The sequence below is a fragment of the Eriocheir sinensis genome, chromosome 56, assembly GCF_024679095.1.
Source record: "Eriocheir sinensis breed Jianghai 21 chromosome 56, ASM2467909v1, whole genome shotgun sequence".
Lineage (NCBI taxonomy): Eukaryota > Metazoa > Arthropoda > Malacostraca > Decapoda > Varunidae > Eriocheir > Eriocheir sinensis.
Window position 1 is genome coordinate 5,029,883 of NC_066564.1, and position 23,004 is coordinate 5,052,886.

Consider the following 23,004-nt stretch of genomic DNA (forward strand, 5'->3'; position numbering starts at 1 on the left):
CAACGCTGCACGGCTATTGGTGACAGCTCGGGGTGGGGAGGAGAGAGAAGGGGGGAGGCACGATGGTTAGCTGCCAGTTATGAAGCACTTAGATGTGTTTGTTTGTTTGTTAGTGTGTGTGTGTGTGTGTGTCATGGCCCTCAACACTTCCAAACCCTCTCTCTTCTTCTCTACCTTCCTCCTTCTCCTCCTCCTCTTCCTCCTGTACTCTCCGCCCCCCCCCCCTTCCCCTCTTATCCATCTTCTTCGATCCCTTCATTGCCTGCTGCGTGCCAGTACACTCACTCCCCTGCTACCTCTGCCCCTGCCTCACCCTGTCTCCTTGTCCCCTGTCTCCCTTCCTGCCCCCTGTCTCCCTCCCTGCCCCCCTGTCTCGCTCACCCTCCCTCACCCTGCCCCCCTTCCTCGGTCACACTGTCTCCCTTCCTCCCTTTACCCCTTCCCTGCTTGCCCCCCTCTCTGCTCCCCTCCCTGCCTGCTTTCTTACGTGTTGCCTACTTGCATTATTCTGTATTTCCATGTCTCTGTCTCCTTGCTTGCCTACCTACCTACCTACCTACCAACCAACCTACCTACCTACCTACTTACAACGTCCTTCTCTTATCTTTTCCTCCTCCTTGGCTTGCCGAAGAAGATTGGTGTTAACGAGGTTGCCTGCTTAAATAATTATTCTGCTTGTTTTCTGCTTGTCCTCCTTGCCCTGGCGTGTGTAATTAGCATTAAGGTTGAGGTCTTATAGCAGGAAGGTGTTAGGAGGAGGAGGAGAAGGGGTGAGTAATGGGGAGGGAAGATGAGAGGAAGGGAGAGAGGGTATTGTGAGGGGAAGTAGGAAGGGGAAGAGTGGAGGGAGGTATGTGAGGGGAAGGGAAGAAGTGGAAGGGGAAGAAAGAGGGGAGCTGTGAGGATGAGAGGGGAGAGCGGAGGAAAAGGATTGGGGAGAAAGAAAAAAGGAAGGGAGAGAGGGTAGTGTGAGGGGAAGAGAAGAAGAGGAAGGGGAAGAAAGAGGGGAGCTGTGAGGATGAGAGGGGAGAGCGGAGGAAAAAGGATTGGGGAGAAAGAAGGAAGGAACGAAGGGTGAGGAGGAGCAGGAGGAGGAAAAAACGATGAAGTGAGGAAAAGGAAGAAGGAAAGAGTGGCGAAGAGAAGGAGGAAAAGAATATAAAGAAAGGATGAAATAGGGAGAGATGGGAACTTACAGAGGAAGAGGAACAAAAAAAAAAGGATAATAATAAAAATAGGAAAGGAAGGTGAAGAGGAAGAAAGAGAAGAGGAATAATGATAATAATAGGAATAAAAATATGTAAAAGAAGGAGAAGGTGGAAGCGGAAGCAGATGAGAAAGAAAGAGAACAAGCTAGAGAGAGAGAGAGAGAGAGAGAGAGAGAGAGAGAGAGAGAGAGAGAGAAGCTCATTCATGTTGGCTGACTCAGGTCCATGACTGAATGTGTGTGTGTGTGTGTGTGTGTGTGTGTCGGGTCGGGTTCACATTCATGGTATATAACGTACATAAGCCTTATTAAACTATCATTAGGCTCATAAACATACCCACAACAACCTCTACGAAAGTCTTAGCAAACGTGTGTGTGTGTGTGTGTGTGTGTGTGTGTGTGTGTGTGTGTGTCATCAAGCAATAGAGAGTGACCTCCGCTGTACAAGGCTGCACGTGCCTCCACACATCACTCAGTGCCACATAAAACGCCGCGGCTCGGCTCCCCACTTGTTGAGGCACCACGGACAGGGGCGAGGCACTGGCAGGCTGCTCGCTCCTTCCTGCTGGGGCTGTGAGAGGCAGAGCAGATAAAGACAGAGCGAATGGAAGGAAAACAATTGTAACGCGAGTAGAAATAGGGAAAAAATATTCAGTTACAAAAGAAACATTGAAAAAGGGAATTGGTGATGAAAAATAATAACAAAGACAGAACTAGACTATGAAACGCGAAAAAGAGAGAATGGTGTAAGTTTTTGGCATGTGTGTGTTGGAGAGAGAGAGAGAGAGAGAGAGAGAGAGAGAGAGAGAGAGAAACACATCCACTCTTCCATTATCTTGATTATCACCCGGGTAATGCTCTTCCTGGCCACACCCAAAGTACTGCATTTTTCAAAGAATTACCAACTAGGAGGCTTTTCTGTCGCATCCATGATACCGAGGGGCTACTTACCTAAACATTTCGGCGCCCAAGTAGTGAGTCATAGTTAGCTAGTTACTAGTTAGTTATAGTCAGCTAGTTAGTTATTGTTAAATAGTTAAAGTCAGCTAGTTAGTCATAGTTAGCTACTTAGTTATAGTTAGCTAGTTAGTTATAGTCAGCTAGTTAGTTATTGTTAAATAGTTAAAGTCAGCTAGTTAGTTATTGTTAAATAGTTAAAGTCAGCTAGTTAGTTATAGTCAGCTAGTTAGTTATTGTTAAATAGTTAAAGTCAGCTAGTTAGTTATAGTCAGCTAGTTAGTTATTGTTAAATAGTTAAAGTCAGCTAGTTAGTTATAGTCAGCTAGTTAGTTATTGTTAAATAGTTAAAGTCAGCTAGTTAGTTATAGTTAGCTAGTTAGTTATTGTTAAATAGTTAAAGTCAGCTAGTTAGTTATAGTTAGCTAGTTAGTTATTGTTAAATAGTTAGTTATAGTCAGCTAGTTAGTTATTGTTAAATAGTTAAAGTCAGCTAGTTAGTTATAGTTAGCTAGTTAGTTATAGTTAGCTAGTTAGTTATAGTTAGCTAGTTAGTTATAGTCAGCTAGTTAGTTATAGTTAGCTAGTTAGTTATAGTTAGCTAGTTAGTTATAGTTAGCTAGTTAGTTATAGTTAGCTAGTTAGTTATAGTTAGCTAGTTAGTTATAGTTAGCTAGTTAGTTATAGTTAGCTAGTTAGTTATTGTTAAATAGTTAAAGTCAGCTAGTTAGTTATAGTCAGCTAGTTAGTTAAAGTCAGCTAGTTAGTTATTGTTAAATAGTTAAAGTCAGCTAGTTAGTTATAGTCAGCTAGTTAGTTATAGTCAGCTAGTTAGTTAATGTTAAATAGTTAAAGTCAGCTAGTTAGTTATAGTCAGCTAGTTAGTTAATGTTAAATAGTTAAAGTCAGCTAGTTAGTTATAGTCAGCTAGTTAGTTAATGTTAAATAGTTAAAGTCAGCTAGTTAGTTATAGTTAGCTAGAGAGAGTTATAGTTATAGTTACCTACGACTCTCAGACTGAACATTACAAATTCATGATATATACAAAACGGAATGCTGTCGTCACCGCTGTCGTCACCGTCCTCATCCCTACAGACTCATTCAAGTCACGAAGCATGCGTTGGCTACGTAGGTGGAAGGCGTAGCTGAGGGGATGAAGGCGGGCAAAAACAAAGACCATTGTGTGCTGATGGACAGCGTCGTAAATACCATACCATTGTCTCTTCCTGGACACTCAATTACTAGTCATTACTGCATGTGAAGAAATGTAGAGGAAATCCCAGCAGTGTTCCGGGTTACGCCCACTGCCATTCTTTTCCTTTCTTAATTAGGCATTTCGGCGCCCAGCACACATATTTGGCAAAGCTTTCGGAGGAGTTGAGGGCCTTTCCCTGGGTAGTTTTATGAGTCTAGTAATGGTTCGACACGGCTACGATGCCCACTGCCATTCTTTTCCTTTCTTAATTAAACATTTCGGCGCCCAGCACACATATTTGGCAAGGCTTTCGGAGGAGTTGAGGGCCTTTCCATGGGTAGTTTTATGAACATAGTGATAGTTCGACAAGACTTCTGCACCACACTACCATTCCTTTCCTTTCTTGAACATTTCACCGCCCAGACACACACATTAGACAAGGCTTTCGTAGGAGTTGAGGGCCTTTCCATGGGTAGTTTTATGAGCCTATAGTGATGGTTCGACAAGGATTCTACACCACACTACCATTCCTTTCCTTTCTTGAACATTTCAGCGCCCAGACACACACATTAGACAAGGCTTTCGTAGGAGTTGAGGGCCTTTCCATGGGTAGTTTTATGAGCCTATAGTGATGGTTCGACAAGGATTCTACACCACACTACCATTCCTTTCCTTTCTTGAACATTTCAGCGCCCAGACACACACATACTACGTGACATTAGACAAGACTTTCGTAGGAATTGAGGGCCTTTCCATGGGTAGTTTTATGAGTCTAGTAATGGTTCGACACGGCTACGATGCCCACTGCCATTCCTTTCCTATCTCAGTCAAACATTTCACCGCCCAGACACACACATTAGACAAGGCTTTCGTAGGAGTTGAGGGCCTATCCATGGGTAGTTTTATGAGCCTATAGTGATGGTTCGACAAGGCTTCTGCGCCAAACTACCTTTCCTTTCCTTTCTTAAAAAAAATCACCTCCCAAGTACACACATTAGACAAGGCTTTCGTAGGAGTTGAGGGCCTTTCCATAAGCCTAGTGATGGTTCGACAAGACTTCGGCGCCATGGACGTGAAGAATCACTCACGAGAACTCGACTCATCTTCATCGTGGCCTTTGGAAATATATATATAGTTGATGTGAGAGGCGGAAGCGTCTATAAGAATACCGAGACCTAAGCCAAAGACGGTCAAACGGCATCTTCAGACATAACATAAGAACATAAGGACGTAAGGAGTCTGCAAGAGGCCGGTGGTGAAGATAAAGTTGTGGGACACTGTATTGCTGCGCGTGGCCTCGGTGCTCATCCCCGTCATTCTCCCTTAAAATTGTGGAAGGGCAGACATAGCTCCTCGTGTCCAGTTTGTTGGCCTTTGACCGGCGATGCTCCTTGCGGCCGTCGTATGTATGGTCTTATTAACTTCATTTGTCCTCTCTTGGGCGGGAAGTGTCCACGGCGTCATCAGAGACACCCCTTCGGCCTCCCACTGGAAACAACGGAGCAAGAAAAAGGGCGGCGCGTATTGATATTAATCTGCCGGGCTCAGGATATCCTGCGGAGGAAAAAACAACAGCAAATAAATAACACGGCACTTCCCTAATCCCCTGCCACCCCCACCCTTGCAGCCGGCCATATGGTCACCCGCGTGCTCACTGCGTCCACACACACACACACACACACACACACAGCAGAAAATGACCTCGAATTTTCTGTCTTCGAATACTGGAAATGAAATAGGTACACACAAAAATGAACTGAAATAAAAAAGAAAAGAAATGAAAGTATAGGTCAGTGGATCCCAAACTTTTCCAGGCTGGTACCCCCTTGACCCCCAGGTGAGTTCCTAGCGCCCCCCTCCCCACATACACACACATACGAACACACACCTCTCTCTCGTTGCTTGGTATGCTGCAAATTTAAGGCAACACTGAAAACTTCAAGGCATGCGTGTTCCCTTAGTGTTTGTGATATAGATTTTGCCATTCAGATTTTGAAAAACAAGAGGAGAGTATCAAGACTCCTCTCCTCCCGAAGTTGACCTCCCTTTTGGGCACTCTTCTAAACTCTTTTTTTATAGGAGCAGTGAGTAGCGGGCTTTTTTCCCATTATTGTTTTCTTCTTTTGCCCCCTTTGCTGTAAAAAAGAAAATGCCCCCTGCCGCCAGATCTTTATACCGCCCCCAGGTGAGCGTTACCACCCACTTTGGGAACCACGGGGACATTAAATGGAGAGCGAAGACACGAAAGCAAATAACAATTCAGAAAGATCTATTATATTCGTTGACCTCCCCGGCAGGAGTGACTCAGCCGGCATGTCGCGGACTCATCAGGTGGTGGTGGTGGTGGCGGTGGTGCTGGTGGCGGTGCTCATGACGTCCGTAGCCGCCAAGAAGTCGAAGAGTTCGGAGTGCGGCGATAGCAAGGAAGTCAAACCCGAGGAGAAGAAATGTACTGACGGCGACTGTAACGACCCCTGCAAGAATCTGACGGCCACCCATCAGAAGAGATGCTACGGTAAGCTGCAGTAAAGATAATAGTTAATGGTTATAACGATTCTTCTCTTAACCCGTCCGCTGTCCTTTTTTATTATGTCATTGTAAGCCGAGGAGGGGTATAAATATTGAATTCTAATACATAATGTCCTGCGTGTAGATATTCCAGAAGTTCCCATGTTGATTACGATAAGATTTAGTGTGTGTGTAGCCTACTCTTATCCACATGTGCTTTTCTATTTTCTATATTACCGTAAGTCATGGAGGGAAAGTACAAATAATGACAAAATAATGCCCTACGTGTACCAGAAGTTCCCATGTTGATTACGATAAGATTTAGTGTGTGTGTAGCCTACTCTAAGCCATATATGCTTTTCTATTTTGCTATATTACCGTAAGTCATGGAGGGAAAGTACAAATAATGACAAAATAATGCCCTACGTGTACCAGAAGTTCCCATGTTGACTACGATAAGATTTAGTGTGTGTGTAGCCTACTCTTATCCACATATGCTTTTCTATTTTACTATATTACCGTAAGCCATGGAGGGAAAGTACAAATAATGACAAAATAATGCCCTACGTGTACCAGAAGTTCCCATGTTGACTACGAAACGACTTTAGTGGGTACTCAGCCTCACATGCTACACTGCGCTTGCTCTATGGTACGAAGGGTTTGCTATGGTGCACGTCTGCCCAAGGTAAAGAGAATAGATCCTTCTCTTTACCTTGTGTCTGTCGCCCCTTTCAGGAGACATGCTGCTGTCCAAGGTGCAGAAGGGAAACCTGGACAAAATCAACGACCTCCTGACCAAAAATAGTACCGACGCCGCCTCCTTGGTGCTGCACACGGAGACGTCAAATAGTAAGTAACTGGTTCGTTATTTTAAGCCATTTCGTCCCCCAAGCACGCATATTTGACAAAGCTTTCGTAGGGGTTGTGGGCGTTTCCAGGGATAGTTTTATGACCCTGGTGGTATAGTATGACCCTCCTTCCGTACCTTGAACCTGAAATACCACTTAAAAGAACCCGATTGATCTTTTTTGGCGTTTGGAAATAGTTGATGTGAGACCCGAAAGTGTCTAAAAATGTGGACCTTTATGTTGGTTCCAAATGTTAGTCAAATTAAAAGTCAGAAGCCTTTTTATTACACTAAAGGAAACAGCTCAAGGAAAAAAAAGAGAAAACAATACTGAAATAAAGCCCGCAAATAACTGCTCCTATGAAAAGAGTTAAGAGGAGTGGCCAAAAGAGAGGTCAATTTCGTGGTGCAGTAGTTAGCACACTCGGCTCACAACCGAGAGAGCCCGGGTTCGATTCCCGGGCGGAGTGGAAAAATTTGGACGGCTTTTCCGATACCCTACGCCCCTGTCCACCCAGCAGTGAATGGGTACCAGGTGTTAATCGGGGGTTGTGTCCTGTCTCCTGGGATCTGTTCCCTTCTCCTATAATTCCTTCCCCTTCCGTCTCTTTCCGGCATATGACCACAGACGTTGCGCCGACTAAACGAAGCTTTCCAACTTCCCCGCGGGTCCTTTCCTCCCCGGTGCTCTGCCACACACGTCAGTATTACAAGACACTTCATTTTTCACATCAACTATTTCTAAAGGTCAAAGAGGGGGTCAATCAGGTTCTAATGAGTGTTTCTTTAGGTTCATGGTAAGGAGGAACGGTCACAATATCACCTGGGTCATAAAACTACTCCTGGAAATGCCCAAAACTGCTACGAAACCCTTGGCAAATATGTGAACTTGGGCGACGGAATGTTTTAAAGTACGACACACAGTTCCAACACCTATCCCTTCCTCTCATAATTATGTTAGCTATACAGGTGGTTTCACTATAATAATAAACACTAGTGCGACTTTTAAAAATATGGTGACACTGTTTGAGAGGCCTCGTAAAGCGGGCGATGTATGGACGAGGAAGCTGGGAGGAAGCGAGGTGGAGGCCACGGTCATGGCGGGGGCCGGTGACTGATGGAAGTTTCTCTCATAAAATATCAAGGCAAAAACAGGGGCTTGTCCGAGGTCCAGCCATTACGCATTTAGTTGACTTTGGGGAAATGAAGATAATTTATGACACAATGGTAACAAATAACAGTGCCATTTCCGGGTTCAGCTGTCATTCATTTGTTTTTTGGTAGAATGAGGTGAGTTGTAACTACCCCTTAAAATCATCAATGGAATAGCAAGATCGCATACCAAGTGATGTTTCCGAGAGTCATCAATCAGTATACAGTTATTCTTCATTCAGTATCGGTTAGTTTAGTATTTAGCGTATTCATCGTTTTTCGAGCTTATTTTATTTCGATGTATTGAGGAGATAGATGATATCCCTTCAACTATTCAACATTGGGGGGTGGGGGGGTCGCTATCCTCATTCAGTTATTCATTATTATTTAGTTTAGTATTTGGGTTATCTATCATTATCTAGTTTTATCCAGTTTGGGTGTAATGTCGATAAAGTAGCCTATTCGGTACGTCCAGGTCCGGGTGAGATAGATTATAGATACTCTTTAAACTATTCAACAGGGACAGTATTCGTGACTTTGCTCTTCGACGTGGGCAGGTTCAGTTGAGATAGATTTATAAGTATTCGTTAAACTCTTCAAAATCGTCCAGGTCCAAACAACGGGTTCACAGCGCTGCTCTGGGCGGCCGAGACGAACAAGACTCCGATCGTCGAGACCCTGCTGGCCGCCTCTTCGCGTGTCAACCACCAGAGCAAGAACGGTGAGGCGGTGGGGCGTCTGCATGCATGTCCAACCCCTTCCCCCTACCCCCTTTACCCTCCATGGCCATACTGTGTTTTTGTGTGTGTGCGTGTGTGCATGTGTGTGTTCTTATCTACTTGAATTATTACAGCACTGAGTCAAGCTAGTTATCTCCCACATGATATTACATTTTATTATATCAGAGAGAGAGAGAGAGAGAGAGAGAGAGAGAGAAACCGTCCTAATTAATGCCCTTGTTTCTTCCCTGCGCTGCCCCGCCCGCCGCCTCGCTGCAGGAGAATCGGCCATCTTCCTCCTCGCTCGGAATGGCAACCTCAAGTGCGTGAAGATGCTGCTGGAGCGCGGCGCCGACCCCAGCCTCAAAACCAAGGCGGGTGGGTGGTGGACGAGGGCTAGCTAAGAGCACTTCTTGGTGGGGACGAGTGCACCGGTTCTTGAGTGCATGGGGAATATGTTGACTCTTGAGGAATGGTGTCTACTGTCTAGTGGATGCATGTAATTTGTCTTCGTCACCTCAGTCTTGTTTTCCTTCAGTATTTAGTGGTTCAGCTATTCCATTTCCTTTCATTTATGCCAGTGGTAAAGCTACAGTCACACTGACCCTACGACCTGATAACGACCACCAGCGACCATAAAATGCTGCGATTCACATCCACCGCTTCCCGACCACGCTGGTGGCCGAGCAGTCGTGCCACCGAACGACTACCGGCGGTCGTGCAGTGTAAGTCCAGTGGGTGACCGGACGGCGACCATGGTAAGATTCACACCTTGACCTCACACTTGGAGCCACGTCAAGACGCCCACCATGCACCGACCAGTAACCGACTGGCAAGGATCGGTCGCCGACCGGTCGCCGATCATCGGCGACCCGTACGCGGCCTGTCGCAATGAGGACGACGATCTCCCGTAACGACCGGTCGTATAAGGTCGTATGTCGGTTGTCGTCCAGTAGAGCACCGGTCGTACGATCGACGCCGTCCGGTCTGCAGGCAACGGCAATGACAACACGGCGATGGCCTAGTCTCCTCCAATCGTCGAGAGCGGTGGCGGTTCGCACTCAGCCCAGACGCAGACAACAACCAATAGGACGGGGAGGAGGCGCCAACCATGCGGCCATTAGACTGCCACTAGGTAGCCACCGTGCGGCGATTGGACGGCGTCCATTTGCCGTCCAGCCTACCACCGGACGCCGACCACGGCTAATAACAAATGTAAAGTGAACGGCGAACATCGGCGACGGCAACCAGACGGCGTCCGCTCGCCATCCGGTCGCCGTTCACCAGTTAACCGTCATCTGTCGGCCACCGGTGGCAGTCCGCTTGCCGTCCAGACGCAGTCCATTCGGCCACCGGACGGCAACCTTTTTACGACAGGCAGAGACCTGAGAGGTCGGCTGGAGGTTTTGGTGCAGCACCCAAAACCTCTAGCCGACCTTTTCGGTCGCACGGCGGACGGAGACACATGACGATCGCACGCACGACCACGTGAGACTTCCCGCGACCTGCAGGTTGCGGGAGGTCGTCAGTAGGTCGTAAAGTCAGTGTGACTGGGCCTTAATATCTATACTTCTCTCTTGCACTCCAGGATAGCGTGCACCTTGTGCGTTGCGGTTACTCTTATCGACTAGAATTTTAGAAGGGCCTTTACTTCATTATCGATGCCCCTAAAATACTGTAAGTTCGTTCAAAGTCAAATTACATTCGACCTCTACTTAAGTGTTATCATTTTAACACTACATTGCCTTAGAAATAATGAAAATGCGTTACCTTTAGCTCCCCATCAGACAGAGAATATTAATTACTAGTAAGGTGCTATTCCCTCTGTAGTATGAATTTTTCTCCTTTCGAACGCATGAAAAATTTGATTGTAGTCGGAACTAGACGGTCTTTACCCGGACCGGGATTCGAACCCTTGCGCCCGGGGGATCAAGGAGAACTAGTCAGTCAAAGAGGCAACATCGTTTTGACTAAGTGAAGTTTCATGTGGCTCACTACTACTACTACTACTACTACTACTACTACTACTTCTACCTCTATTACTACTTCTTCTACTACTACTACTACTACTACTACTACTACTACTACAACTTCTACCTCTACTACTACTACTTCTACCACTACATCTACTGCTAACGGCGTCTCCCTGCAGGCTACACCCCGGTCATCATCGCCACGTGGAACAGATACCCGGATATCGTGAAACTGCTGCTCGACAAGAAAGCGAATCCCAACGCCACGACGCCCACCTCAAGTAAGCCTCGCCTTCACCCCTTTTGTATTTATTGTTTCCCTTAATTTTACCTTTTTATTTTGTTTACTATTTTACTTTATTTTATTTTATTTATTTCCTTCTTTCTTTCCTTCTTTCTTTCCTTCTTTCTTTTCTTCTTTCTTTTCTTCCTTTTTCCTTTCTTTTCTTTCTTCTTTTTTTCTTCCTTTCTTTCTTTCTTTCTTTCTTTCCTTCCTTCTTTCTTTCTTTCTTTTCTTTAATTTATTTTATTTATTTTATTGTTTTTATTATTATTTTTTGTGTGTTTGTGTGTATCCTTCCGTTCGTTGCTCCCTTACTCCCCCTCAAATACAAATTTCTAAGCCTTCAACCTGTTCTCATTTCAAGTATAACATTATTTTCACAACCCTTCCCTATAATTTCCATTCTATATATGTTACCACACCACTAAACAAACAACCGAGACACCAATACTTAACCCTTCGTAAATCATATATACTCTCCCTACTTCTTCTGTTTGGTAAGTACACGAAAAAAAGAAGAAAAATAAATGTAACCCTAGCTGAAATAATACCATCACACCTTGTTTTCTACCGGTTATAAGCAAAGGTGTCACAAGAAGGGCCGTGGGTGGGTGTGAGGTGGGGAGACTAAGAAAAAAAGACAAATAAGAGAAAAAAAAAAACAACCACACACAAAAAAAGGACCTCTTTCTCAAATAATAACATCACTTTTTCTAGTAGTTATAAGGAAGAGTGTAACGAAGGGAAAGGTGTGAGAGGTTGTGTACTACAGGTGAGCGTCTCTCTTTACCTGTCCTCAGAGTACTCAGCGGTCTACCTGGCGGCTCGCAACGGGGACTTTAACACCTTGAAATATCTGGTGGACGCCGGAGCCTACCTCGACGTGGTCACCTCCTGGGGTAAGTGTGTTGGACCTTCTCCCGCAGAGTACACGAAAGGCGGAGACACGAAAATGATAAAATAGAACAAATAAAAAAGAAAAAAGAAAAGAAAGGGAAAATAAGAAAGTTTGAAAGAAAGAAAAAATAAAACAAATAAATAAGTAAAATAAAATAGGTAAAATAGATGAGAAATTATTAAAAAAACAAGAAATATGTTAAAAAAAGTATTGTTCGAGTTGTTGTTGTTGTTGTTGTTGTTCAGTATTGAGTGTGTTAATTAGTCAGTCCTGTTCTTGTTCTTGTTTTCTTGTTGTCTTCTTGTTTTTGTTCTTCTTTTTCCTTGTCTTGTTGTTATTGTTTTTGTTCCTTTCCTTCTTGTTCGTGTGCTTGTTCTTGTTCTTCTTTTTCCTTTTCTTGTTGTTACTTTTTTCCTTTCCTTCTTATTCGTGTTCTTGTTCTTTTTCTTTTCTCCTTTTTTCTTGTTTTTTCTTGTTCTTTTACTACATTTAGGCTACCTCCTCTTCCGTTCCTCTAACTTCTTATCATCATTGTAATCATCATTTTCATCAATATCCTTCTCTATCTTCCCATTACGTTTATATATTCTTTTTCTTTCTTTCTTCATATACGTGTCATTTTTTATTTCCTTGCTGTCTTCAGAGCCACGAGATATCATACTTTTTTTCGTTCCCTCATCGCAACTTGTTATGCTTTTGTTATCTCAGTTTCCTTGTTCCCATGTAGGCTACGCCATTCTCAAATTCCCTACGCCTATTTCTGCCCCCACCATTTCTTCCATTAACGTATAATGTCATGAACTTCTTCCTGTCCCTCATCTTGTATTCATTTTTTCAGTTCCGTTTTTTTCTTTCTCCGCGTAGCCTACTTCAGTCCTTTAGTCACGTTTATGATGAGGCTATTCTTCGCTGTCTTCATCGTCATCCCTTCCAATTTATCCCCGCATTCATCGATCGTTCCCTTCTTCCCTGCAGTCTGTACACATACTTCTCTTTACATTGCTTATCTCAGAGTTATATATTTCTTTGCCCGTTATCCTCACCATCTTATTTATTTGCTCATTTTTTTCTCTTCATAGTCATCCTTGCGCTTCTATCCATGCACTCATCGTCCTCTGCCTCCTCTTCGTCTTCCCTTGCCATCGTATTTTTTGCCCGTCATTCTCATTTTCTTTATTATTTCCCCACTTCATTCTCTTCATCGTCATTCCTTCGTTTCTCTCCATGCACTCGTCGTCCTCTCCCTCCTCTCCGTCTTTCCTTGTCATAACATTTCTTTGCTCCTCATTCTCGTTATCGTTATCATTCGCTCATTCCATTTTCTTCGTCGTCATCATTTCGTTTCTTACCGTGCACACGTTCTCTCTCTCCTCTCCGTCTTCCCTTAGCGTCACAGTCGCCACCTCCTGCATCTACCCTGTATTTACACCAGTAGAAGTGTTTCCGATTGTTATCTCTGGCTGTGTATAATGTTACACCAGCAGGAAGGAGAGACTATAGCTGACGCCCCTTGTCCCCCTCGCCAGGCGTGACCCCGCTGCTGGTGGCCACGTATTGGGGACATGAGCGCATCGTGGACTTGTTGCTGAAGAGCGGCGCCGACCCCAACATCAAGGAGAGGGATGGTAGGTCTTCAAGGTCTGCGTATCTGTCTGTCTAGCCAGTTGGATCTTGGGTTCAGATTACGTTATGACACAATGATCGAGTTACCTTCAAGATCGTGAGTGGTAGCCTATATAGTCTGATTGTGCGTGAGTGTAGGCTTAGCACACACACACACACACACACACACACATTAGGTGACGAAGCTTATAGGAGTAACCCAAGTATATATATTCAGTGACGTAGAGAAATTAAAACGATGACGTCACTGTATGAGTAAATTTAAATATATATATATATATTGTCTATAGTTATAATATAATACACATATACACGTTATCCTGAGAGCAGCATATACATACGCGCTGGCGCTCTGTTTACTGTTTTGTTTAGTTTACTGTTTAGTTTTGTGTCATATTTTATATTTGAAACTAGTCGTTCAGTTCGAAAAAGGTCAAAAGCACAAATAATTCATGACCAGGAGCTTTTAGGAGGAGGGCCAAGTATGTGCTCAACCTCTTAATGAAATGAAAACTACGGCGTAAAAGTAGTGATGAGGAGGAGCCTTACATCTGGCTGCATGGGACACTCTCGTTAATTAAGAATATAGCATGGTGCAGGGCCATTCGTCGTCTGCCCTCCTTCATTCCCTCCCCCTTCCCCCTTTCTCCTCCAGCCAGCCAGCTAAGTGGAGGAATAAGCTGTAATGAAGGAATTAAGACAAGAGAAAAAGACAACAGGACGGGACTGAAGAAGGGGCTGAGGATCTTTTTATTTTATATTTATGTGACCAAGCACGCACACATTTGCCAAGACTTTCATAGGACTTGTTTGCGGGCATTTCCATGGGTAGTTTTATGACCCTGGTGGTAGATTGCTCAAGCTTTTGTGCCATCCACGTGAAAAAAACATTCCTTAGAACAAGATTCATCCCCGTTTCGGCCTTTGGTAATTATTGATGTGAGAGACGGAACCGTCTGAGCGACCTACTTACATGTCAGTATTCTCAGACGCTTTCGGCTCACAACAAATATATCTTAATTAAGGCCACGAAGGAGATTAGACAGGTCCTCATGAGTGTTGCTTCACGTTCATGGTGTCAAACTACCACTAGGCTCATAAAACTACCCATGGAAATACCCACAACAACCTTATGTATCCAGTGTGGGTGTAGGTAAGGTACAGGTGGGTGCTTTACGCTACAGCTAAGCGTGGCTGCGGTGCTCATCTCCGAACCGTTGGCCCTTGAGTCTGTGGTGGGTAAGAAAGAACCAATCACCCTGGGACACGGGCCAATGTGAAATCCGGGATTGCCACAGTTTACCTTCCCCAGGTTTTCCCAGGTACCCTATTATTGACCAGACAGAAAAGGAGGGTGCGCGTGCAGGGATTCGAACCCGGACCCGTGGAGTCGTATAGCCAGGTACTCTAACCACTACTCCACGGAGGTGAGGCAATATCGTGAGTGAGCTCCGAAATGTTTGAGAATTTGGGCCTGTTGTCTTACGAGGCATCTAACCGTACACCAAAACGATGCTTCCTTGTTGCTAGCTGACGTCTGTGTCCCTCTGCTCTCCTAGGCAACACGATGCTGCACAAGGCCGTCTACTACAACTTCCCGGGCATCTTGGAGAAGGCGCTGGCGGCGGGGGCGAAGGTGAACACGCAGAGTAACAATGGTCAGTCCTTGCCGCCTCTTTACTATCGTTGTTATCATTGTTATTGTTGTTATTATTGTCATTATTGTTATTGATATTACTATGATGACTATTACTGTTATTTTGTAGTTTATTTTCATTGTTATTACTGTTATTTTACTAGTTGTATTTTACTTGTTTTATTAATTCAGTTGTTAATACAGAAGTTTTATTAATAAGGCCAACCTGATAAAACTGAAAATGGTTAAAATTCGTATGGGTAGATAGACTGAGATACACAGAGAAAGAAAGAATGAAAGAAAGAAAGAATGAAAGAAAGAAAGAAACAATGAAAGAAAGAAAGAAAGAAAGATATGTATATAGATAGATAGATCGACAGATAGATAGACTGACAGAGAGAGAGAGAGAGAGAGAGAGAGAGAGAGAGAGAGAGAGAGAGAGAGAGAGAGAGAGAGAGAGAGAGAGAGAGAAAATCAGTCCTGCTGTCCTTTCATTCATCCTTCCTCTCGCTCAATGCATCATTATTCGTTGCAGGCTACACCGCGTTCATCCAGGCCGTAAGAAGTGGAAGACTCAACCTCGTGCAGAAGATAGTAGCCGCCAAGCCCAAACCCGACCTGCAGGAGAACACCGGTGAGTCACTATAACCCCTCCTGAGTCACCACAACCATCCCTGAGTCACTGCAACCACCCCTGAGTCACTACGACGACCCCTGAGTCACCGCAACCACCCCTGAGTCCCCACAACCACCCCTGAGTCACCACAACCACACCTGAGTCCCCACAACCACCCCTGAGTCACCACAACCACACCTGAGTCACCACAACCACACCTGAGTCACCACAACCACCCCTGAGTCACCACAACCACACCTGAGTCACCACAACACCACCTGCGTCATTACAACCACACCTGAGTCTCCACAACACCACCTGAGTCTCCACAATCACACCTGAGTCCCCACAACCACACCTGAGTCACCACAACCACACCTGAATTACCACAATCACACCTGAGTCACCACAACCACCTCTGAGTCACCACCACGAACCATTTCAAGCATGCACCCACAATGATTGCCTAAGTACTTAAATTATACGAAGCAGCAAAATAATAGAGTAGATAAAAAACTAAGTTGCTCATGATTATTTTTTCTACGAGAGCAGATTCTTACCTTTATGTCTTTGCTGATCACCCATGACAGGTAAGACGGCGCTCCACTGGGCGGCGAGATCACACGGACTGGACATGGTGCGGGAGGTGCTGAAGACGTGTCCAGACGCAACTCTGAAGGACATGGACGGTACGTTGTGGCTGCCATGTGTCCCTGCCGAAGCTTGGAGGAAATATAGTTCTCAAAGGGCCCATATCCTCAAACATTTCAGATACACACACACACACACTCACATTTGATAAGACTTTCGTAGAGGTTGTTGTGGGTGTTTCCAGGGGTAGTTTTATACGGTTTCCTTTATATCTCCTGAGAGCCCAGCTAACCTCCCTTGTGGCCTTTGGAAGTGTGTGTTGTGTGAGCCGAGAGCGTCTGAGAATACGGGCATTTACAGTAAGACAATAATAATGGCGCCACTATAAACAATTGCCTGCGCCATGACGGGCTTTAGGCCAGATGTAAAAAAAAAAAAAAAAAAAAAGACAAGTAGACCAGTAAGTAACCAAAGTAAATAAAAACTCCCGCAACTCTATATAGCAAAACAGATGTACAAAAAAATCAATTATCTAGTTTTGATGAAATACATAATTGCTCTGTAAAAATAGCGCACTGGGTTATTTTGGACAGCGTCAGTGGCATCATCAACGAGCGGGGATATAGAGGTAGTGTTGGTGGTGTTCGTAATAGTAGTAGTAGTAGTAGTAGTAGTAGTAGTAGTAGTTGTAGTAGTAGTAGTAGAAGGACTTTAAAGTGCTTGAAATATTACGGCGGTTTTTTTTTTTTATACGCCCCTTATATAATTTTCTGTGCTTCAGTATAAGTTGTATTAGTAGTAGTAGTAGTAATTGCAGTAGTAGTAGTAGTAGTAGTAGTAGTAGTAGTAGTAGTAGTAATGGTGGCGGTGGTCTTAACTATAATCTAAGTCACTCCTCCCCCAGGACGCACACCACTGGACATCGCCAGAAAATACAACAAACAAGAGGTCGTAAAAGTTCTTGAAGGTAAGTTGATCGTGGCTATAAACAAAACTTCACATTCATCTATCTATCTCTCTTTCTGTGCGTTTATCATCGCTATATTAAAAGTAGTTACCGAGACATACAGACACGTTCAGCTTCACTCCCAATCTTACCCACAACCCATAACGTCAATCGTCATTCACGCTTTTTCTTTACCACTTTTTCCCCAGATTTCAAGACCAATCGCTCCAACTACTGCTAGCCCGTCAACACCTGAGACCGTGCACCCGCCACCACCACCGGTTCTCAAGTTACGGTAAGTACGCGAGAGAAAAAGAAAATCAATAGAGTAAGACAGGAAGAGAGACACATGGATGCGCTGTCGGTAGGAAGTGCTGTTTTAAGAGGGGAAGTTGGGTAAGATGTTTAGGTAGGGATGATGTAGTTGTAGTTTTAGAGATGATGTTTAAAGAGCGAGGGTCAGTGTCAGGAGTTTACATAGGCATAGGATTAAAGGGGTGTGGATGGGAGTCAGCCTCGCTTAGTATACTTGAAAGATGTATGTTTTCAGCGCAGACTTTTTCCCCCTGTCAAGTAGGCAAGTTACTGTAGGCAATAAAATCCTGATCCTTGGCATTATTCGGGATTTTATCTTCTTGAATACTTCGCTTGTTCCTCCTCCTCCTCCTCGTCCTTCTCCTCCTCTTTCTCCTCTTCCTCCTCCTCTTCTTTCCCCTCCTCCTCTTTCCCCTCCTCCTCTTTCCCCTCCTCCTCCTCCTTCTTCTCTTCTTCTTACCCTTCCTATTTTTTATTCTCTCTTCAATCTTTTTGCTGAACTTTTACTGGAAATGAGAGAGAGAGAGAGAGAGAGAGAGAGAGAGAGAGAGAGAGAGAGAGAGAGAGAGAGAGAGAGAGAGAGAGAGAGAGAGAGAGAGAGAGAGAGAGAGAGAGAGAGAGAGAGAGAGAGAGAGAGAGAGAGAGAGAGAGAGAAGCGAGGATTTATCGATAAGTGAAGTATGCTGGCGACTAAAGAGACTGGCAGAGCTTACACGCTTACACGCAAAGAAACAAGCGAGAACCAAGCAAAAGGATGCAACACTACCCATGAGTTCCTTGCAACACAATACCACAAACGTTAATCAAGTATCATATTCCAGCGGTCAATATTCACAAGCCAGATGAAACAATAAAAAATATATATATATATACTCGCACTTCATTTATACTTGTAGCGTTTGACAAAATAAATGAACAACGAGGAGGAAGCTTGAATATGAGGATGGTTAAGTGAATGTGTGGTCAAGCAATGAATGATAAGCTTGATCGTGTTAATGAAATAAAAACAAAAAAAAGACTCACAGTTCATCTTTGCTCATAGCGCTTGACAAAATAAATGAACATCAAGGAGGAAACTTTAAGCTGAGGATGGCATGGATGATGAGTCTAATGGTGTCTGATGATGTCTGATGGTGTCTGATGATGGCTGAAGGAAGAGTCGCATAATAAAATGTGACTTGATGCATTTAACCCATTCATTCTTTCCCTCTCGTAGGCCTGTACACCCGCCTCCGCCCACCACCACCACCCAGCCCCACCCCGGACCCGCCCCGTCAAGTGTCAAGTGTCCAGTGTCGGGTGATGCAGAACCATAGAATACTAGAAGAGTCTGGCCAGCTTGATCACAGGCACCATGTTAGTACCAAAGAAGCTACGCGAAACTCATGTTGAGGCCGATACAATAGTTTTTTTGTGGTCAAGGCTTGTTCAGGATCTCAAATACGTACCTTGAGCACAGAAAACACTATTGTATCAGCATCAATATGAATTTGGAGCGGGTCTTTTGGCAACAACTCGGCGCCTGTGATGAATCTGGCCGCACTTTTCTGTTCTACCAGCCTCGTGGGACATCCTCATCAATCAAGACAAGACACTTCTTCAACCCGAACTGACCTCGCTCTTGGCCACTCGAACTGTCTTAATTCTCTTTTGCTGTGCTTTTATGTTTTCCGTTTTTAGTTGCCCTTGAGCTGCTTCCATTGTAGTATACAAAATCCGCATCGACAACCTCTCCAACCCAACCGAGACTGACCCTCTCTCTTGGCCACTCGAACTGTATTAATTCTCTTTTTCTGGGCTTTTATGTTTTCCGTTATTAGTTGCCCTTGAGCTTCTCCCATTGCTGTATATATAAAAAATCCTTTGCACTTGTTTTAACCTCTGATACAAGGACCTTAAAGTGCTTGAAGTATTACGGCAGGGTTTTTTTTTTCATACGCCCCTTGTATCACTCTCCGTGCTTCCGTATAAGTTGTATAATAAGATAGTAGAGCAAGGCCGTAAAGGTCACTGAGGTCCCCATTCAGATAAGTGTGCAAGGCTGTGTCGCCACTTATCTGAACGGACAGTTTTCATTGTTTTGCCAGACATTCAGGTTCCACTTACTTATTTTTGGGTGTGAAGCTGTTTGAACTTCTTCCCCTCAAAAGTGTGTCCAATATTAATTACAAACTGGCTTGAGTATTTTCTTTATTGTTTATTCTTATTTATTCGTGTTGTCTATCGTGTATTCCCATCTCTCGCATAATTTCTTCCACTGCATTATGCATCTTGTGCCGTGTGTGTAGCCTATAAATAGTTCAATGATATATATACTCAGGACAGCTGATACACACAAATCATCCACTCGAATCGGAAAAAAAGACGTTCAAGACTGGGCGTCTGGGAAACAAAATATCTAACATGCTGAAAAGTTCTCTACAATGTGACAAACGAAAAAAAAAACAATCGTAGCGTTCTTCCCATCATGTTGGCTTGATGAGAGACATGAACATTGACCAAGTTTCAAGAATGGATATTGATAAGTGCTCAGATACAAGATGGAGAGAGCGGCTCTTCTGAAATTGCTAACTGCGTGCCTTCACCACTCCTGCGGCCTTACTGCACCTGCCTTTCTGCTCTAGCCCACCCTATGCATTAGGTACTGTCCAAATCCCTTATGCAAGAGTTATAACCAATATATTTTTATTCTTTCATCCCACACTGATAATCTCTGAAACAGCCGTCCTTTTTTAGTATTTCATCCTTCCTACGACTTGAACGCTTTCGTGTGGGAAGTATCAAAACACTTCTTTTATCAAGGAATTATTCTTTTGGAAATTATCATACTCCGCTGGTCTGTGGATTATTTATATTCATATTTTGCCCTTGGACTGCTTCCATTGATGTAAAAAAAAGGTGTTATAGGGAACAGCATTGAATCTAGTATATCATGTGATAGTTTTGTATCAACTATATTTTTAGTAATCAAAAATATGTGTGTGTGTGTGTGTGTGTGTGTGTGTGTGTGTGTGTGTGTGTGTGTGTGTGTGTGTGTGTGTGTGTGTGTGTTTACCTATTTGTATTTACCTATTTCTAGTCTACCGGGCCCGAGCTAAGCTCTAATAGTCCCGTCTCCATTTCTACATTTATCCAGCCTTTCCTTCATTTGTTGGACACTGTTCGCCTCCACCACCTCTTCCCGCAAGCTGTTCCACGTGTTAACACTTCTATGTGGAAAACTATACTTTTTTGAGTCACTTAAACAGGCTCCTTTATTAAGTTTCTTCCTATGTTCTCTCAGCCCCTGCGTTCTCGCGCAGTTAAGAAGAGATCATCTCTATCCACCTAATCAAACTTATTTACCAACTTATACAGCGTGATCAGATCTCCTCTCTCCCTTCTTTGTTCCAGTGTCGTCAAGTCCATCTCCTTCAGTCTGTCTTCATACGTCATATTCGAGAGTTCTGGGACCATTTAAGTTGCAATTCTCTGTATCCTTTCCAGCTTTCTGATATCCTTCTTTTTGTGAGGTGACCACACAACTGCAGCATATTCAAGCTGCAGTTGTTATTATTTTCTTCATCATTTCTTTGTCCATAAAATGGAATGATACCCTTATATTTTGCATCATCCTGTAGGTTTCTCCAAACAGCTTGTTTATGTGCTTTTCTGGGGATAGTGTGTCTTGCATCGTTACTCCCAAATCTTTTTCTTCATGTACCACCTTTAAGTTTTCTTCTCCCATCCTGTATGTTTTCCTTGGTCATTTTTTACTTTTCCCCATTTCCATAACATGGCACTTGTTTACATTAAATTCCATCTCCCATAACTGGCTCCATCTATATACTCTGTCCAGGTCTTTTTGCAGCTCCTCACGATCTTCCTCCGGCCTCACTTTTCTTATTAACTTTGCATCATCTGCAAAAAGGCTCATATAACTTTTTATACCCTTTGGCATATCGTTTATATATATTATGAACATAATTGGTGCCAGAACTGAGCCTTGGGGACCTTCACTCTCTACTCTCCTCCAATTTGATTTCTCCTCTCTAATCACTGTCCTCATTTCTCTTCCCGTTAAGGAATCCTTCATCCACTCGATAACCTTTCCACCCATTCCTCCCCACTGCTGTAGTTTCTAGATAAACCTTTTGTGCGAAACCTTGTCAAAAGCTTTTTTTCAAATCGAGATATACACAATCAGCCCACCCTTCTCTCTCTTGCACCACGTATATTGCTCTTGAGTAGAAACAGAGTAAGTTAGTGACACACAATTTCCCTTTTCTAAATCCAAACTGCCCTTCATTTATCATGTTTTCCTTTTCTAAATGTTCGACCCATGTTTTTTTATTATACTTTCACTAATCTTGCACATTACACTTGTCAAAGAAACTGGTCTATAATTTAGTGGTTAAGTTTTATCTCCACTTTTATAAATTGGTACAATGTTTGCTCTTTTCCACTCTACGGGCACTTTTCCTGTGTTTATAGAGCATGTTATTATGTCATAAAGTGGCTCCAATAATTCATTTCTACACTCTTTTAGCCTTGACCCGAGATTCCATCCGGTCCCATAGCTTTCCTTCCATCTAAGGTTTTCATCAGCTGTATCAGTTCTCCTTTATCAACCTTTACATGACTCAGTTTCCCCTCATTGCAATTTTCGAGACCCCAGTCAAAGTCTGTTTCTTCCGTTAACACTTTATGAGAAGTTTTATTTAATATTTCTGTATTTTCTTTGTCCTTTTCGTAGATTACATGTGTGTGTGTGTGTGTGTGTGTGTGTGTGTGTGTGTGTGTGTGTGTGTGTTGCTTGGTGTTCACTATATTATATGTACACACACGCAGCAAACATATACATCCATTAACCGACAATGTTATATAGTCTACGTGCTCTCTTCAATATGGATTCTCTTTATTGTTTCACCTTTTAAGTCATTTATATTTTATCTAGATTAAGTTCATGAGCTATATTACGAGTATACCTGGATATAACCATAAAAAATAAAGTGAACGATAAAATATGCAGTATATTAATTCCTGAGCTACTATTCCTATGACGCAAAACACTTCCGGTAATGCCTCCGTGGTGAAGTGATTAGCACGCCTACCTACGAATCTGCGAGCCTTGGTTCGAATCCCGGCACCGGCAGGCAGCCCACACAACTGTTCATCTTCCCTTTCAGAGCGGCCGACTATTGGGTGCCTAGGGAAACAAGGGGAAGGTAAACTGTGCTAACTCGGATGTCACCTGTCCGGGGGTTATTTCCCACCACGGGGTCAAGGGCAGTGTGTCGGAGATGAGCGTGAGCATCATTGACGTACGCTCGCAACTTCACGTCACTGCATGTGTTGATAGGTCACCGGGAGCTGCAGTCTCTCTTCGGGCCATTCGTCGTGTAAGCAGTGGCTGTAAGTGCTGATTATTTGTGTATCTCTTCGCTCAAACTCTGTAAGAACTCCACCCTGAACGATTCTGGGCATATTCCTCCTACTCATCCCCCCTCTGACTCCTTTATAGGGTCGCCACCGCCTCTCCCGGCCCCTCCACTCCAC

At 43.8% G+C, this 23,004-nt stretch overlaps 1 protein-coding gene across 1 annotated transcript in view; it reads left to right on the plus strand.

Moving 5' to 3' along the window:
• Nucleotides 1-22,470, plus strand: part of LOC126984191 (ankyrin repeat domain-containing protein 29-like) — a 25,285-nt gene extending 2,815 nt beyond the window's left edge. The window contains exons 2-14 of the mRNA XM_050837682.1: nt 5,657-5,874; nt 6,603-6,716; nt 8,477-8,587; nt 8,865-8,963; nt 10,738-10,839; nt 11,642-11,740; nt 13,266-13,364; nt 14,922-15,020; nt 15,534-15,632; nt 16,205-16,303; nt 17,110-17,172; nt 17,361-17,446; nt 18,683-22,470. Of these exons, the coding sequence (XP_050693639.1) occupies nt 5,673-5,874; nt 6,603-6,716; nt 8,477-8,587; nt 8,865-8,963; nt 10,738-10,839; nt 11,642-11,740; nt 13,266-13,364; nt 14,922-15,020; nt 15,534-15,632; nt 16,205-16,303; nt 17,110-17,172; nt 17,361-17,392 (1,218 nt within the window). The 5' untranslated portion in view covers nt 5,657-5,672 and the 3' untranslated portion in view covers nt 17,393-17,446; nt 18,683-22,470. The remainder of the gene's footprint in view (nt 1-5,656; nt 5,875-6,602; nt 6,717-8,476; nt 8,588-8,864; nt 8,964-10,737; nt 10,840-11,641; nt 11,741-13,265; nt 13,365-14,921; nt 15,021-15,533; nt 15,633-16,204; nt 16,304-17,109; nt 17,173-17,360; nt 17,447-18,682) is intronic.
• The last annotated feature ends 534 nt before the right edge of the window (nt 22,471-23,004 follow it).